This window comes from Garra rufa, chromosome 9 (assembly GCF_049309525.1).
Source record: "Garra rufa chromosome 9, GarRuf1.0, whole genome shotgun sequence".
NCBI lineage: Eukaryota > Metazoa > Chordata > Actinopteri > Cypriniformes > Cyprinidae > Garra > Garra rufa.
The window spans coordinates 5,523,580-5,543,550 of record NC_133369.1 but is presented as its reverse complement, the minus strand read 5'-3'; the positions used below and the strand labels follow the sequence as shown (position 1 = coordinate 5,543,550).

Below are 19,971 nucleotides of genomic sequence, written 5' to 3'. Positions count from 1 at the left end.
TTAATTTGGCTGTAGTTCATGAAGAACATTTCGAAAGCTCTCCACACATACGTCACCAGTAGGATGTCTCATGGACGCCAACTTCCAGGCCTCCTCAAATGTCTTCTCAGGAACGTTTACACCCACTTTATGAAATATCCGTGCAATCTAGTGACATACAATACATCTTTAGTCCATTTCTAATAATTGTTTGGACAGCCTAAAACCCCTTTAAATCATAAGGCAACATTACTGTCATCCAAAACTCACCTCATCTTTAGAGCGAGGACTGAAAAACTCTCTTTCATGGACTCCGTTGAGGGAATGCAGAGGGGGGTTCAGCAGATCATGTGCTGTTGCTTCGTCTCCGTAGTTTGTCCTGTCACTGACGCGTTTGATACGAGGAGCAGGTAGATCTGACCGTACTGTTGGTATTCCGTACGTGCGATCATCTACAGTATTAATGGGAAGCAGTCAGAAGAAACTTGTACAATAGTACATTAACTTTACATTTCTAGTTGTACAATTTTAACCCTGTAAAGCCTGATATATTTGACTCTGTGAACCAAAACCTTCTTACGTAGCACAGCTATATTTAGCAATAGCCAAAAATACAATGTATATGTTAAAATTATCAATTTTTCTTTTATTGCAAAAATCATCAGGATTCAAGATCATGTTCCATGAAGATATATATCAAAGATTATTTTTTTATTAGGAATATGCATCGCTAAGAATTCATTTGGACAACTTCAAAAGCGATTTTTCAATATATATATATTTTTTTTTGCACCTTCAGGTACCACATTTTCAAATAGTTGTATCTCGGCCAAATAATCTCCAACAAACCATACATCAATAGAAAGCTTATTTCTTCAGTTTGATGTATAAATCTCAAAAAGATTCAAAACATTTGACCCTAATTACTGGTTTTGTGGTCCAGGGTCACATATGAAATAATAGTAAGAAGATAACCCTACATTTTTTATCAATGGAGCGGTTTGTTTAGCCTAAACACAGTATATGTGCATCATATGTCATACATCAAGCTTTTATGGCTCAAATAGTATAATATATGTAGAAATATGAAGTATATATTAAAACACACACTCACACACACAAACAACACCAAAATGAGAGAGAAAAAAAAAATGCAATTTGGTGCAACCGCGGAAATTTATGACCAAAAAGAAGAAATTCAGTGAGATCTTTATAACATATAATTAACATAAGCTCTGTAGTTTTTATTGTGAGGGCAAAAAATAAAACTCAATGCAATATAATGATAACTGGGAGATATATAAACACCCCTTAAAAGCATGAAGGATAATATTTTAAAAAAAGTAGAAGTAAAACTTCTATAAAAGTAGTTCTTACGTTTACTTTATTCAAATCACTATATATTTTACAGCCTGATGAAGAATATTTTTTAAAAATTATGTATGGATAATCAAGTACAACTAAGTTGCTTGTATAAAAGTAATTCATGTTTACTTTACACAAATCTGTATAGAATTTACAGCAAAAAATACTAAAAGGACTTTTACTTACTAAAAAAGTAAGTAAAAAAACAACAACTATCAATCAGACAACAGAAGGCATTAGTAGACTTGTGTACAACAGATTTATCAGCAAAGTTTTAATCATATTGATAATTTAGAGGCCTTGGAAAAAAAAAAAAAAAAAAAAAAGATGATACAGTAGACTTTAAGAGTCAATCACATCTTAACACATTGGAAAAAAGCCTGGAGGTTATTTAAGCTTTGTGCAGTTTAAAGAGATTCAAAGGTTTTGTGTGAGACTCACCAGCAGTAGAAAGTCCACCCACGAGAGCATTGATGACAGACGATGAGGTGATGAAGTTGTTTTGCACTGTTCTGGGCCTGGACAGGGTTTTTGGGGTCTTTCTGGTATATCCCACCTCAACTGGTTCCAGATCTTCAGGTCTAATCAAAGGCGTCACAGCATTGGATTCCTGGAGGTCTGTACGCTGCATGTTGGCCGGGGCTGTCCAAGCCATGCGCTCTACAAGATACGAGAGATAAATTAACATCACACACACTTACTCTACAGTTTCCAGTTTGATTGTCTTGGTTGGGATTTCAAATATTAGAAGCCTTGGACCAAACCAATTAGCTCAGAGATTAATCTTTATGAACTTTGATTTGAAGTAGAACAGTTTTTGAAAAAAAAAAAAAAAATCATAAAACACCAGATTTGTGCATCTGTCAGGACAGTGAAACTGTGAGCAAGTGCAATTAAATTCACCTCCTGTGAGAATTTTCTGTTCCACCCTGTTGATTGGCATTTTGTCTTTCCAATTAAGAAAATTGGAAAACTCCATGAAGTCAATCAGTCCATCTTTATGAACATCACAGTAATCCATGAGATCATCAAGCACCGGCTCACTAACGATCATGTTAAACTGGTGGCAGACTTCCTTCAGATCCTCCTTATCGATTTTCCCTTGACCCTTCTGCAACACGATACAGACAATTGCATTAACTGTTAATCAGCAAACCTGTTTTACAAAATGAACAATCAATTCTGGAAGTATAGTTTTTAAGAATACTTTTCTTTATAAAAGAATGGCTTAACCATGGTGAAATTCTTCTTGCAATGTAAATCAATGAGATCTTTAAAACAGTACAGCAGACTACAGCTGAGGCTGCAAAATGTTAATTATTTCACCATAATAAGAGGGATCTTACAAAATGCATGTTATTTTTTATTTAGTACTGACCTGAATAAGATATTTCCACAAGATAAAAAAAGTTGAATTTATACAAATTACCCTGTTCGAAAGTTTACATACGCTTGATTTATAACACTGTGTTGTTACCTGAATGCTTTGTTTCATGAGTCCCTTGTTTGTCCTGAACAATTAACTACCTGCTGTTCTTCTGAAAAATCCTTCAGGTCCCACAAATTCTTTGGTTTTTCAACATTTTTGTGTATTTGTACCATTTATAACAATGACTGTATGATTTTGAGATCCTTCTTTTCACAACTATTACAGAAGGTTCAAACACACACTGATGCTCCAGAAGGAAAAACAATGGATTAAGACCCAGGAATGTGTACATTTTTCTTTTTTTCCCCTAAATATAGTATTTTTTTTTTCCATTTAGTACTGCCCTTTAGAGCTACAGAAGATACTTACGTGTTCCCCAGAAGACAAAATTTACCCTGATCTTCAAATTCAAAAGTTTTCACACCCAAATGCATATTTTTTTTCTTCTGGAGCATCAGTGAACCTTTGAACCTTCTGTAATAGTTTTGTATGAGTCCCTCAGTTGTCCTCAATGTGAAAAGATGGATCTCAAAATCATACAGTCATTGCTGGAAATGGTTCAAATATACAAAAATGCTAAAAAAAAAAAAAAAAAAAAAATGTATAATGCAATGCAATTTTCAGCATTCTTTTGTTTAGAAATGAATGGGTAACTATGGTATGCTTAATGGTTTATTGGTTAGGTCTCTCTTGCTGGCTAAATTAATACAACTCAAGCAATGAGAGCAGCTTCTGACCTTGTCGTAGCATTTGAATGCTTCTAGTAATGAGCTGAAGTTCTGGTAGTTGGACTTCTTAAGGTGCTGGCGAACAGCGCTGACCAGCGCTCGCTGTCTGTCTTTGCCTTTCAGGTACTCGCCAGGTGGAGTTTGATGCAGCAAGTCACCTGCACCTAAGGAGAAAGAAGGAAGAACTTCTCAAAACCAGTCAAGAACATACCCAAAATCATTTTCTTGATTTAAAATACAATGAATATTTTTGAGTTTTGTTTAAGACTGATTATAGGACTGTCCAAGTTGAAATTTCCCAAGTGTTTTTCACACTAAGCAAGAACAAGCCATACATTCTCTACAATACTGGCTGCTAATTTATTTCTGACATATCAAACTCAGAATGTGACAGACGATTCAAATTACCAAAGCTGTCAGGTTTCATCAAGACTCCGAATGTGTGATCACTGGGAACGTTTAATGTCTCTGCAATTCTATAAATTAATGCACAGAGAGAAAAGATGATTTACACAGTGGCAGAAACTGTGAAAATATCATTAGTATTTAAAAAAATGCTTTTAATCATGACTTACGGATCATGAACTTTGCCTGTTTGCGGATGAGTCTTCTCTCTGAAGTCGTCGCAGCGTTTCGAAACTAATTTTGCGCTGTTGTGCCTTAAGACATGAAGATTAATTAATTGTTCATTTCTGATAATGTGTTCATTCACATTGCCATATTAGTTGTCATTAGAGGCTTATTTAGTAAATTTGAAACAAAGTATGGATTATCATTATAAACTCAATATTGAAAATTACAGACATTCATAATAGCTGTCAAAATAGTAAAAATTATGATGCTGTTACCTTTTTAAGGCATAATTTTGTAATTTTATCCCAAAATATGTTTATTTAGCTATAAATGACAATGCAATTAATCTCAGATTTTTTTTATACCCTTATGTTGGAATTGAGAGTGGGGTGAGATGGTGATACTGTATGTGCATAGACATATTATTATTATTATTATATCTATCTTTGTTTTTGAAAGTCTCTTCTGCTCACCAAGGCTGCATTATTTGATACAAATACAAAAATATTACTAAATTTAAAAAAAGATTGTTTTCTATTTTAATGTGTTATAAAATGTAATTTATTCATGTGATTCAAGTGAATTTTTACCATCATTACTTGAGACTTTAGTGTCACACGTCCCTTCAGAAATGACCCTTATATGTTTATTTGCTGTTCAGTAATTACTGTTGCCCAATTATTAACAATATATAATATTCATGTTCATCTAAAAATACATTAATGACATATTTTTTTAAAAACTTAAATATGACAATATAAAAACTGGTATTTTTTCAGGATTCTTTGAGTTCACTGCTCAGCAATATAATATAATTAAAATATATTTTTTTTAATTATAAAGGTATTTACTGTCACTTTTGATTAATTTAATGTATTCATGCTAAATAAAAAAAGAAATCACTTTAAGCAGAAAAACTTTTACAATGTATATATTTTTTTTTCTTACATTTTTAAAAAATGTTTACATTTAACAATAATAACATTTTAATTAAAATTGAAAATAAGTAAATCACCTTAAATAAATGCTAATAAACCATTATGTTCACATCTTCAGCTAAAAGCAAAATGTAAGTTAAGGCGCATGTGTTTGTATGAATTTACTTTAGCGAGTCACAGGGCCACTGCAGAGATCTGGAGATGGTTCTCCCATCATTGTAATGAGGCGTAGGGACACCAAACCTACTATCTCTCCCATAGTGACCTGAATTGTACTTCCTGTCCACACGCTCCCCTGCAACAGCAAAACCACAAGTGCAACCAAAAGCTGTCTATCTGCTATTTCAGTAGTGATGCCAAAATGAGCATCCAGCTGAGAATACAGCTGAAACCAACAACTGCAAACAAACCAGTTTAACCAAAAGCAAAAATTCCTAATTGGGATGCATTCTAACTTACCTACAAAGTAGGATCCATGTGAACGAACGTAGAGCTGATGTCCCTCGACCGCCTCCTCCTTCACCTGTTGTGCAGTTTTGGGTGGATTGATGATCTCACCACCATTAGATACTGCATTCAAAAGAATTCACAGATTTGCTGTTTGTTTTTATGGTTGAGTCTATTCATAACTATGCTAGTAAGGTTTCATTATTACTCTTACACTGGAGCGTTGTGACACCAAAAGTGGTTCTCTCAGGGTCAAGCCAGCTTGGTAGACCTTGAATGTGTGACCTTCCAAGAGGAGCTCTCTGATTAGTCGCATAAGTGATTTCTTGAAGCTGACGCAGCCTCTCTTGGAAGCGTGTTTTTAGTGCAGGATTGAGCACTGATCCAGCCTGAAAATGCATGCAGTGCACAAAAAACTTTTTTGTAATCTATTGGATTTGCAACACAGACTATAGCCACCAATGCATGTTTAATTGAGAAAAACAAATCTCCTTGAGATATTGTTTTCAAGTCTAAAACAGGCTTGTTTTTTCTCTTAAAATTTTGTATTTTGATTTTGGGTGCAATATGCACTGCACAAGATCACTGACAGGTTTTGAGATTCATTCACAAATTAAAACAGTTTAAACATCAAGCAATAAGAACAAACATGGTCACAAAAAGAATTTTAAAATGATGACTCTTACATTAATGGATGATTTAGTGTTTACACCATGCATTAATGTGCTAGCAATATCAGGATCATTTGCTTTTCCATGGAAGACCCGAACTGTCCCAACTGGTGGCCGAATAGAATGGACAAACTTCCTCACCACAGGTGGAGTTACAGTCTATAAATAAATAAATACACACATACAGTTGAGGCTAAAAGTTTACATACACCTTGCAAAATATTAATTATTTTAACAAAATGCATGTGATTTTTTTCAAATACTGAACTGAATATTATATTTCACATAATTTATTTACATAAAGTCCACAAGTGAAAATAATAGTTGAATTTATAAAAATGACCCCGTTCAAAAGTTTACATACACTTCTTAATACTTTGTTGTTACCTGAATGATCCACATCTGTGTTTTGTTGTTTAGTTATAGCTGTTCATGGGTTCTTTGTTTGTCCTCAACAGTTAAACTGATTGCTGTTCTTCAGAAAAATCTTTCAGGTCCCACAATTATTTTTTGTTTTTCCAGAATTTTTTGTATTTGAACCCTTTCCAACAATGACTACATGATTTTGAGATCCATCTTTTAACACTGAGGACAACTGAGGGACTCATATACAGAAGGTAACTATTACAGAAGGTTCAAGCGCTCACTGATGCTCCAGAAGAAATAAAAACAATGTATTAAGAACCAGGGGTGTAAACTTTTGAACAGAATGAAGAAGCATTCTTTACGTGTTTCCCAGAAGGCAAAATAAGTTCAATTTACCCTGATCTTCACATTCAAAAAGTTTTCACCCCCTGGCTCTTAATGCGTTGTTTCCTTCTGGAGCATCAGTAAGCGTTTGAACCTTCTGTAATAGTTGCATATGACTCCCTCAGTTGTCCTCAGTGTGAAAAGATGGATCTCAAAATCATAGTCATTGTTAGAAAGGGTTTAAATACACAAAAATACTGAAAAACCAAAGAATTTGTGGGCAATTTAACTGTTCAGGTCAAACAAAGGACTCATGAACAACTATCACTAAACAAAAAAACACTCTTTAGGTAACAACACAGTATTAAGAATCAAGCGTATGTCAACTTTTTAATAGAAACTAAGTTACATGTAAACAGCTTTTATGTGAAATATCTTATTCGGGTCAGCACTAAATAAAAAATAACGTATTTTGTATGATCCCTTTTACTTTGGTAAAATAATTAACATTTTGCAGATTCTGTAAACTGTTGAAAATAAAATTAATATAAAATAAAATGTTATAAAACAACGCAAACATATATAAATACATTTAGTTGGCACAAATAACACATGACCTTACCCCTGGTGTAATTTCCTGGTGTAATAAAGTCTTAGCTCTGTCACCAACTGGAATAAGCTTCCCTGCCTTTCAGTGGAAATTAACATACATGAGCATTTTCTTAATATTTGTTGCATAATTATGGTTGAGACATCTATGTAAGGTTACAAGATCGAAACTTCCTCTGAACAATTAGTCATACCGCGCGGATGTTTGGAAACGGGTCTCTGCGTCTCCAGGTGGATGAATTCCGCTCTATGAGACTCATGCCTACACACTCACACTGTTAATGCAGATATATTTACAAACAATTAACCATCCAAACAAAAAACAACTTTTCAACAGCAGCACTAATTACGAAGCCTTACAAACATGTAGCAGGGTTTGTTTACCTTCCGTTACCTGACAACGCGACGAGGAAAATGCGGCGTCAAGTTGATAATGACGCCAGTCTCTCAGACGTCCACCTGTCAGAAAATCGATTTCTAAATTCAGCTTGCTTATTTTTATTCTAAAATTAGTAGATCTATTATTTACCTACAACAAAAACCTAAGGGCGCTTTTAATTGGAAAAAAGACTCGTGAAAAATAAATAAATAAAGTAAATAAATACTAAAAGTATTCTATATTTATCTACCTGCAAAAAACTAATAAATGTATAGATACTTTATTTTGTATTATTTAATATTTAATATACATTATTTAATATTATTATTTTATTTTATACTTTTATTAATAATAATAAAAGTATCCTATCTGCTATCTACCTGCAACAAAAAACAAAGTTATTAGATAAACGACTTGTGGAAAAATAAAAAATAAAAATAATAAAATAAAATAAACTTAAAAAATAATAAATAAATAAGGTAGCCTGTCCTATATCTTTTATCTACCCACAACAAATACCTAAGTTGAAGTTGCCAGTGTGCTTTTAATTGGAAAAAAAGACTCTGAAAAAAAAGTGTTTATTATTTTATTAAATAAATATTTTTTATTTTTATTATTATTTAATATTTTATTAAATCTATTATTATTATTATTATTATTATTATTAATAATAATAATAATAATAAAAATAAAAGTATCCTATCTTTTATCTACCTGCAACAACAACAAAAAGTTGCCGGTGCACTTTATTGAATAAAAGACTCTGAAAAATAAATAAGTAAATAAATAATAAAAGTATTCTATATTTATATAACTACCTGCAAAAAACTAATATTGTATAGATACTTTATTTTGTATTATTTAATTAATATACATTATTTATTATTATTATTTTATACTTTTATTAATAATAATAAAAGTATCCTATTTATTATCTACCTGCAACAAAAACCAAAGTTGCCAGTGCGCTTTTTATTAGATAAAAGACTTAGATAGATAAATTAGATTAGATAAAGGAAAAATAAAAATAATAAAATAAAATAAATTAAAAAAAAAATAAAAATAAAAGTAGCCTGTCCTATATCTACCCACAACAAAAACCTAAGTTGAAGTTGCCAGTGTGCTTTTAATTGAAAAAAAGTGTTTAATATTTGATTAAATAATATTATTTTATTTATTATTATTTAATATTTTATTAAATCTATTATTTTATTATTATTATATTAATAAAAAGTATCCTATCTTTTATCTACCTGCAACAACAAAAAAGTTGCCAGTGTGCTTTTAATTATAATATATATATATATATATATATATATATATATATAAAAGACTCGTGAAAAAAAATAAAAATCTTGAAGAAAAAAAAGTGATTAAGAAAATTGTTGTAAAACAATAACAACAATTTTAACAACTCTATACAAAATTATAATCCTCTGTGTTATGAAAACAAAACAAATTTTTTTGATAAGCGATGTTCTGATTGGCCGATGAGTCTGACGTCAGATCCAGTCATCCGATCCGTCATCATCAGTTTTGACGCAAAAGGGGAAGTTGGGAGGAACCGAGAGGAAGGTACGAGTCTCTGGGCTTTAAACATTTGTACTGTTGTGTTAAATTGAATGTTTTTAGCTTTGATTTTGAAATTAAACCATACTGTTGTTTAGTTATTTCAGGTTTCTTGCTTTTTAAGGGTTTATATATGAAGTGTCACGCTCAGTGTTGTGTGTGCGAGCATAGCGCGCGGCCTGTTTTTCTTTTAGCATTAGCACCATTAGCTTTTGAACCATTTGAACCGGAGCATCCGAGAAGCTGAGAGACCCGCTAAAGTACCGCTGAGAACACCATCGGAACACGATTGCCATTGAGTTGACTGTGTGTTTACGTGTCTATTTGAGAGAAAGACAAAAAGACATAATATGATTAGCACAGTTAGCATCACAAGCTAACAAGCAGCTCCAGTTTTAAATTACCAGCATGAAATACGTTTATTGTTAAATAATTAAGTGATTTTATTTTGTTTTCACTCTGAAATTGGACTACTTACTTAATGAATTGCACAGTAAACGCAGTATTAGCCGATCAAAGCCTGCTGCGGTTTGTTTTGAAGAGGCAGATTATGCTACACGTCAAATAAATCATGTTTAATCAACAATGTTTATTTAATCTGTGCATATACTATTCATTTTGAGGTGAAATGTCAGTAAATTCCTATTTATAATCGCCTAAGAAGCTTAAAAGAAAGCACAAGCTGACTGATTATTAGTGTCAATAATAGACCTGTGTTTTGCACTGTCACTGTGTCTCATACTTTCTATCTCACATAATATATAACAGGGCTGTATGTAAAGTATGTGAAGCCTAGAATGTAAAGCTGGCATTGGGAGTTAGTGAACCAGAGAGAAAAGGGACTTGGCCTGTGTTTAAATAGCATATCAATTCATACCGTTTCTGCAGTATACATGGTATGTGCACATTATGAAAGTTTTCTTCCGAATTACCTACTATATTTTTGTATTCGACTATTTTTGTACTTTACAGTATTACAGAAGACAACTGAAAAGTATACAAGAAGTGAAACACGTGTATGTCCATGTTACTTAAGTGTGTAGACACAAAGTCAAATTAAGGAATTAGAAAGTAAAAGAAAACACGGACATCGGTGATGTAATTGTGTTCTAGCTCTGACAAGGTACTCTTAACTTTTTTTGGATATTAATGGGCTTTTTCATATTGTTTCCCTACATTATTACTCAAAACAGTTTGCTGTAAATAATACGGTTTCTTTCAAATAATAGAAAAAAACATGCATTGCTAAATCATAAATATTAGATATGTAAAATTTATAAAATATTAATGTTGAAATTAGGTAAATTCAACTTTCATTTTTTTTGTCATAAAATAACTCGTAATCATGTTTTGACTTGTTGACTTTTATAATTGACTTGATTTTATGTCTTTTTATTACATAATTACAGCCTTTTATAATTTTATGACCTTTTATGTCATAATTATGTCTTTTTATGATTTAAGTATCATTTTATTCTCATGTGACAGAAATTATCTTCCATAATGTACAGTAGTCAGTATGTAATGAGCTAGTATTCCATTCCCATCATGGCTTTGGTTATTGTTTGTGGCGTTAAGGGACACAACTGATGTCACTGGGTTTTTGGGTCAAAGCACAAAAGATATTTAAGTCTTAACACAATGGCAGTTCCTAAACAATGTCTGCTGTCTGTGATTTAGTCATGTGGCTGCATTGGTATGGATGTAATTGATGGCATGACAAACTACACAATAGATGTTCTTTCTATGCATTACAGTCTCATACATTACAATATGTGATCTAAAGATCTAGGTGTCAATTTGTGGGATGCATATTACAGAATATAAAAACTGGCCAATCTTGTTATCCTCGGGTTCTATTTGGTTAACCAAGACACCCCTTATATGCTGCATTACATAATAGTGTTGTTGTTAACTGAGGAGTGATACTAGATTATTAATGTTTGTTCCATCAGATCTGGGAGTGACCGTTTGAGAAGCACCTCTTGACTTCAGTACAGGAGATTGGGGCTTAGGGTCATGGCAGGAAGAGGTGGAGCAACTAGACCTAATGGGCCGAACGCCAGCAACAAAATCTGTCAGTTCAAACTTGTGCTTCTGGGAGAGTCCGCAGTGGGGAAGTCAAGTCTAGTCCTTCGCTTTGTAAAAGGACAGTTTCACGAGTTTCAGGAAAGCACAATAGGAGGTAAGAGATACATTTCATTGCCTGCGTATAATAACCCATATCTGATGCGATGCTAATGCACTTATGCATTGGCAGTTTGAGTAAATTGTATATTACGGTAATGGTATAACTAGGTATTTTGTTGGAAAAATGATCTGTAATTTTCCATTGGAATGATTCAGTAATTTTATTTTATAATGACAAATGATTAGGTAACTAAATTGAAGTTACCTAATGATTTGTACAGTAAACACAATATTTGCCAATCAAAACCTAATGTGGTTTGTATGGATAGGTAGCATGGCCAAAATCTTATTTTATGGTATAACACTAAATATAATCAGTTATTTTTGCTGTAATTTCACTTATGGGTGGGCAATATATATCTTATATGAGAGAAATTATATATACACATAACTAGTTATTTTGCTGGAAAAAAATAATAATAAAATGTGACCCTGGAGCACAAAACCAGTATTAAGTAGCATGGGTATATCTGTAGCAATAGCCAAATATACATTGTATGGGTCAAAATTATTGTTTTTTCTTTTTTGCCAAGTAAAAATCACGTTCCATAAAGATATTTTGTAAATTTCCTACCCTAAATATATCAAAACTTAACTTTTGAGTAGTAATGCATTCATTTAAACAACTTTTCAAACCATTTTCTCAGTGTTTTTATTTTTCTTTGCACCCTCAGATTCCAGATTTTCAAACAGTTGTATCAGCCAAATAACACCCATCCTAACAACCATACGTCGATGGAAAGCGCATTTATTAGTAAAAAAAAAAAAAAAAAACTGGTTTTATGGTCCAGGGTAACAAATAGGTTGTGTATATTAAAATTATAATGATATGCAATAGTTAACTATAATAACCAGTCACATTCATTAAAATTACTAATAATATAAATTGGATAATTAACTCAAATTCTCATTTGAAGGGCCATAACATTGTATTGTCATTGTAAGAGTCAAAAGTCAATATACACAATAACAACAGTAAACAGGCACAAAACTATTTTTTTAAGTTATCAACACCCTTTGACATCTCAGTCAGCTGACACATTTCTACCACTGATTTATGCAGTCATACTGCCCAGCCCTAATTACAAGCATTAACCAGAAACCAATGGCAAGATCTGACCCGTCTCTGTCTTCTTTCCACTAGCTGCCTTCTTGACTCAGACAGTATGTTTGGATGACACAACAGTGAAGTTTGAGATCTGGGATACAGCTGGGCAGGAGCGCTACCACAGTCTGGCCCCAATGTATTACAGAGGAGCGCAGGCGGCCATAGTGGTGTATGACATTACAAATGAAGTGAGTCCTAACACAGTCCGTTTAAATGAGTCTGGTTATGTCACATTTATTTATGAGGCATTTTATACAATACAGATTGTGTCAAAGCAGCTTCACTGTAATAAACGGAAAGTAACATGATGCAAACTTCAAACATGACCCCCAATTTCCACCAGATGCGTAACGGCTGCGTTACGGCTCCGGCACGGCGGCGGAGTCAATAGGTTTCCATTAAAGTCAATGAGTGTATTTCCACTGAATGCGGTACAGCTGCGTTCCGACTCCGTCAATCCGCAGCCCTCCGGAGCAGATACGCAGAGCTTCTATTTTTGCCGGATGCCGGAGCGCTTCGCAGCACTACAGGGCAGAGTACGCAGGACAGGAAGTCGAGTGACGAAACAGAACAGCCAGAAACAAAATAAAAGATCCGTTTAATTTGCAAAATAAAATACACCGCGCTCATATTTCCCTACACTACACCTTGAAAACGTCATAATGGGCTGGAAAACTGTCCATGGTTTGGTAGTTCTGTTTATAGAAACTACTTATCGCGCGATCACACCAGAATTCGCGAGATTACATAGGGCCTCGTGACATCAGCTGTCAGTCATGACCGCAGCCGTTCCGCAACAAATCCGGACCTGGTGGGTATTGACGGACGACGGAACACGGAGCTGTTACGCAGCGGAGCCGTAACGCAGCCGTTACGCATCTGGTGGAAATTAGGGGTGAGACTGATTTAAATTCTGCTGTACAGCAGCTCTAGAAAGACAGTATCTTTATTCGGCTCAAGTCAGTTCAGTAACCTCTAGAGAAGATCTACAGAAGCAGCTCTACAGAAGACATTATTTAGCTTAGTCAGTTCAGTGTCAATTCATTTCAGTACAGTTCAGTTCCTCCCAAGTCCATGCATTTATTGAAACAAAGCTGCTGAATGACTCAGTCTAAAATCCTTTCAGAAAACCTGCAACCTGAGTGTGAAAGTGGCGTTACTCATTTCACATCTGAAAGGTTTTTATATTAATGCAAAAACATCCCATTTAATTCTACAATTCAGTGAGAGGATGAAAAATGGTTTTGAAAAAAAATTCTGCAAAATGTTATTTTTACTAAAATAACAGGGATCACACACAATTCATGTTATTTTTAATTTAGTACTGACCTGAATAAGAGATTTCACATAAAATACATTTACATATAGCCCACAAGAGAAAATAGTAGTTGAAGGCATTTTTTGTTTAGTGATAGCTGTTTGAGTCCCTTGTTTGTCCTGAACTGTTAAACTGCCCGCTGTTCAGAAAAAAAATCTTCAGTCCCACAAATTCTTTGGTTTTTCAGCATTTTTGTGTGTTTTAACCCTTTCTTACAATGACTGTATGATTTTGAGATCCATCTTTTCACACTGAGGACACCGTAGAGACTCAAATGCAACTGTTACATAAGGCTCAAATGTTGACTGCTGCTTTAGAAGGAAACAGACAGGAGGTGATAACATTTTGAATTTGAAGATTAGGGTAAATTTAACTTATTTTTTCTTCTGGGAAACATGCAAGTATCTTTTGTAGCTTCTGAAGCGCAGTACTATATGAAAAAATATGATATTTAGGCAAAATAAGAAAAATGTACACATCTTCATTCTGTTAAAAAGTTTAAACCCCCAGCTCTTAATGCATCGTGTTTCCTTCTGTAGCATCAGTGAGCGTTTGAACCGTCTGTAATCATTGCATAGGAGTCCCTCAGTTGTCCTCAAATACACAAAAATGCTACAAAAACAAAAAACAAAGAATTTGACGTAGCAGGCACAGAACAAACAAGGGACTCATGAACAACTATGACTTAAAGAAAAAAAAAAAACAGCTGTGGATCATTCAGGCAACAATACAGTAACTATTATTTTCTCTTGTAAACTGTATGTAAACATTTTATGTGAAATTTTATTTAGGTCAGTACTAAAAAAAAAAAAACAACAACATGCATTTTGTATGATCCTTCTAATTTTGTTAAAATAATAAACATTTTGCAGATTCTGCAAGGTGTATTTAAACTTTTGACTTTAACTGTATGTCCCCTTTAAGCACAAACGAGAGAGCTCCGAATCCAGAAAATGCTTTACAGAAATGCATGTTTGTTTCTTTTTCTTTCAGGAATCATTTGCACGTGCGAAAAACTGGGTGAAAGAGCTTCAGAGACAAGCCAGTCCAAATATTGTAATAGCTTTGGCTGGAAACAAGGCAGACCTTGCCAACAAGAGAGCGCTGGACTTTCAGGTTTGCGATGTTTGAACAGCCACAGAGGAGCAGACGCTTCCTGTTGGCTTTACAAATGAGATGTGGAACTGTTTATAAACAAACAAACATGCTGTGCAGACTTCCAGTCACTTAGAACTGTCTATCTGGAGTCTGAAACCCTGACTTTTTTTTTGTACACAGGATGCACAGTCATATGCAGATGATAACAGTTTGCTCTTTATGGAAACGTCGGCAAAGACTTCAATGAACGTGAATGAGATTTTTATGGCCATTGGTAAGTTGTCAAAAAGTTTGACTCACTACTTTTCTGGTAAATAGTTATACACTGCCATTCAAAAGTTTGGTATGATTTTATGTTTTTGAAAGAAGTTTATGCTCAAAAGTATTAAAAAAAACAGTAATACTGTAATACATTATTGCAATTTAAAACAACTTCTTCCTATTTTAATATATTTTGAAATGTAATTTATTCCTGTGATGCAAAGATGAATTTTCAGCATTATTTATTCTTTAGTGTCCTTGTATGATCTTTTAATGATCCTTCAGAAATCATTCTAATACGCTGATTTACTGGTCAGTGTTGAACATAGTTAATATTTTATGGAAACATTAATTGGTGTTAATCAAATTAATGTATCCTTGCTAAAACTTAACATTATGGCAGTGTTAAAGTAGAGAACAACCCTGTAGGACTCACCCTACATTTTGTACCTAGAATATCTGGTTTCACTCAAGAAAATGTGTCAAAGTTTAGAGGTAAAATGGGTTGTGAATGCCAATTCACAGAGAAAAATTACATTTTGCTGAAAGTTCTCTCACTCAGGCCATCCAAGATGTAGATGAGTTTGTTTTGGAGAAATGTAGCATTACATTATTTGCTCACCAATGGATCCTCTGCAGTGAATGGGTGCCGTCGGAATGAGAGTCCAAACATCTGATAAAAACCATCAAGTAATCCACACCACTCCAGTCCATCAATAAACATCTTGTGAAGTGAAAAACTGTGTTTGTAAGAAACAAATCCATCATTAAGATATTTTTAACTTCAAACTGTTATCCATAATATTGCTTTCTGCAGTGAAAAAGTCTGAATCAGGAGAGTAATCTGCACACATCAAGCACCATTTAAAAGCCAAAACGGCTCTAAACAAATATGTGGGTGGATTTTGATGTGAGACGACAACAGGAGATGGACTTTATGGAGGAAATATGTTTTATGGACTCATATTTTAGCAGGAAGCAATTGTTTGAAGTTAAAAATGTCTTGATGGATTTGTTTCTTACAAACAAGCAGCTTTTGGCTTCTCAAGATGTTAATGTGGATTATTGTGGATTGTCGTAATGTTTTTATCAGCTGTTCGCACTCTCGTTTTGACGGCACCCATTCACTGCAGAGGATCCACTGGTGAGAAAGTGATGGAAAACTTGGATGGCCCGAGTACTTTTTTGGATGAACTCTTCCTTTAACTTGCAAACATAATGACACCTAACTCCTTATATTTACAAAATGTCTGTTTGTTTTTGCACCTTAGCAAAGAAACTACCCAAGAATGAGCCCCAGCCTGCAGGTGCCAACACAGGACGCAACAGAGGTGTGGATCTAACAGAAACGGCACAGCCCGCGAAAGGTCCCTGCTGTAGCAACTAAACAGCTATGGTCCTCACCTCCTAACCAGCTGCATCACATCTGGACATGGGGCTCCTTCTTCCAAACCTCGCTCCTTGGATTAGCTAAAGACTCTGTATAGCTGTGTTTCTAATACTTTTTTTTTTACTTTTTATTTTTAAGGGAAAACAAAATATGTAAATCAGCAGTCTACTGGATGCATGTATCACTACAAATGCTAAATACACATTTTAACTTAATTTAGCAGCAGAACAAACCGGGTGAAAGCGTGCGCGAGAGAGAGTATAATACTGAGTGCGTTTGTATGTTTAGTATGTGGAACTGATTACCTTATAACCAGGCCCAGGCGCAATCTGCAAACGTTTTTCTGCGAAAACAGATAAAAATGTGTTATAACGAAAATATTCTTAGTGGTAACCGTAAGCATAATCAAATTTAGCAAATTAATAAACGTCATGAATGCATTACAGCTGTGTGGAAATCTGCATGCAGATTTCGTCTAGGCCTGTTTGTGACTCAAAATTGAATCCAACAGAGAGTTTCAAAACTCCTCACGTAAAACCGGATCCTCTAAGTTGCTTTTGGGTTGTAGTTTGGATGCAGTAGCTTCTCATTCTAGTTAAGCATTCCTCAATGCACCTGCTGTGTCCTCAATACGCCACTTTATTGAAGTATGGCCATGATGATAATGAAAATATTAGGCCTTCATGAGCGTGACTCATAAAGTCATCCAGCTCTTTGGCAGTGGGGTCTTACAAATGGCTTGGTGAATCGATATTGTCTTTGGGGATAAAGAACAAATCAAGGAAGGCAGTCAGTAAAACATGTTCAGCCTGCTGTATGAATGATTATTATTATTAATCGGGACTGTATTCTCATCTCTGTTATGCTTATACACGTAATGTCAGGCCCAGATGGAATCTCAGGGGCAAATTCTACTGATTTCTGAGGATTCTAATGATAAAACGTGTTTAGTAGACCATAAGCTTATTGGTAGCTTTACATTTAATAAATTAGCAAAAGTATTTCATTAAAAAAAAAAACACACGCAAGGGGAAATGTATGCAAGACTGTTTCCACCACAAAATGTAAAAGATAAAGTAACTTTTTTTTTTTTTCAAAATATTGATCTCAAAATTCTAAAAAAAAAAAAAAAAAAATTTTGAATTCTGACTTTTTGTTGTTGCATACAATTCTGGATTATTTCTCAAAATTGCAAGTTTATTTCTTGTAAGTCGGAGTTATCATCTCAAAATTCAGACTTTTCCCCCCCAAGAGTTGTGAGAAAAATGTCTGAATTGTGATAAGTTGCAATTACCTTTTTTATTTTTAACCCCATGGTGGAAACAAGCTTTCATCTGTAAAATATGTGGCCATTTGAATTCTGCGCAAATTCTGTGTGGGCCTGGTAATTATCAATTAAAAACATAAAAAAGAAACAAAAATAACTTCAGACATCTTTCCCTGCATTTTTTTTTTATTGTTATCTTACTGGAAGTCATGGGCAAACTGTGTCACCGCCTGATTACGTCAGTGATGCAGTGCAGTTTTGTGTTGTCACATGTACTCTGAAGACTAAAGGCGTGTGTTTGTGGGCAAATGTAAATGATACATGCTACCAGACATAAAAGACTCTGTGAGGGCCTTTGCTTTAAAACATTGGTGATCTTTCAATGTTTTGTGGGCAGAAAAAAACCCTGCATGTCTGCATCGTTTAGGTTGGCCTGCCATGACGGACAGTAATTTGCACACTGTACAGCCTCTCATAAATCCTACTACCAGTTTGAAGTTTCTTTTAACCGAGAATTATGTTTAAATGGTGGTCTTTTTAATGTACGTAGTGTTATTAACAAATGAACTTGACATTTAGTCAGTGGTCTGTCTTGTACCTTCTCTCAAAATGCTCAATGTTTTTATTTCTAAGAACCTATTGAATTGCACAATTTTGAGTTGTGGTTTTTTTTCTAGTTTTAAAACCGTGGCTGCCTGTCATATCCAAAACGATTTCATCACGGACTGCAGCGTACTTTCCAACACTCCTGAAGTACCACAGGTAGCTTCGCTTGGTAAACTAACTGGCAGTCGTTCAGTGAACCAAACGGATTCAACGGTGTAACGCATTAACACTGAGGGACTGATCGATTTTTAATGTCCAGGTACTAGTAAATTTCCAATAAAGGGGGTGAATTGTATACATACATGCTGTGAATGTTTGATTCAGGTTTCGATCCCAATTCTATGCGTGTTCTAAATCCTGGACACCAGCAGTTCCATCAGACGAGTTCCAGTTCTAGCAGTAATCGAGCCTGGTTGCCAAATTTGGTCGTTTCTCCAACATTTTTGGATATCCTGTTGCAGATACCTTTTCTTCCATGCATTGCGTGTCTGAAGTTTCAGTCAACTCTTCAAAGCTTCAATCCAGAGTTTGTCTTCTTAAAGGAGTAGTTCACATTCAGAACAAAAATGTACAGATAATGTACTCACCCCCTTGTCATCCAAGATGTTCATGTCTGTCTTTCTTCAGTCGTAAGGAAATTATGTTTTTTGAGTAAATCATTTAGGATTTCTCTCCATATAATGGACTTCTATGGTGCCCCCGAGTTTGAACTTCCAAAATGCAGCTTCAAAGGGATCTAAACGATCACAGCCAAGGAAAGAACTGCAGCCAAAACTGCATTTTGGAAGTTCAAACTCAGGGTCCACTATATGAAGAGAAATCCTGAAATGTTTTCCTCAAAAAACACCATTTCTTTACGACTGAAGAAAGACATGAACATCTTGGATGACAAGGGGGTGAGTACATTATCTGTACATTTTTGTTCTGAAAGTGAACTACTCCTTTAATTCAGTGTTCCTCTTCTTCAATACTGAATCCCAAAGTCAAAATAAGCTAGAATGAGGCTTTCAAAACTTGCTCCAACTGCATCTTTATCCAGTCTTAACTGTAAGCCACTTGAGACACTTGCAATAAGCAGCAGACCTTCTCAACCTATATGGTCACCAAAGTCCAATTTAACTTCAAGTAGATGTTCATCCAAACAAATACCCCATTAAAGGACTCTTTTAGTTGTGTGCTAGAACAGATATTTCTGCATCTCCAACTTTAAGACTGCAGGTTTGAATCCCTCAATAGGTGATCCATATTCTATAAGCCTTGCGTCTTTGAGCAAGACATCCCAGGTGATTCTAAAAAGCTGTTGTCACTTTAAGTGTTGCAAGCTACAAAATAAAAAGGTTTTCATATGCAATAGTG

General features: G+C 34.4%; 2 protein-coding genes across 2 annotated transcripts; one reads left to right on the top strand and one right to left on the bottom strand.

Annotated features, from left to right (window-relative positions):
- On the bottom strand, positions 1-7,689 carry efhb (EF-hand domain family, member B). The gene is made up of 13 exons (XM_073846498.1): positions 7,624-7,689; positions 7,443-7,508; positions 6,146-6,289; positions 5,674-5,848; positions 5,472-5,582; positions 5,178-5,307; positions 4,077-4,160; positions 3,910-3,977; positions 3,511-3,665; positions 2,248-2,455; positions 1,786-2,004; positions 250-431; positions 1-147 (listed from the first exon to the last, which is right to left on the bottom strand). Exons 1-13 carry the CDS (start codon positions 7,687-7,689, stop codon positions 1-3), a joined length of 1,755 nt encoding a protein of 584 aa, XP_073702599.1.
- Positions 7,690-9,338: 1,649 nt separating this feature from the next.
- Positions 9,339-18,910, top strand: rab5ab (RAB5A, member RAS oncogene family, b). The gene is made up of 6 exons (XM_073847283.1): positions 9,339-9,383; positions 11,333-11,562; positions 12,712-12,863; positions 14,987-15,109; positions 15,272-15,365; positions 16,624-18,910. Exons 2-6 carry the CDS (start codon positions 11,397-11,399, stop codon positions 16,737-16,739), a joined length of 651 nt encoding a protein of 216 aa, XP_073703384.1. The 5' UTR covers positions 9,339-9,383; positions 11,333-11,396; the 3' UTR covers positions 16,740-18,910.
- Positions 18,911-19,971: the final 1,061 nt, after the last annotated feature.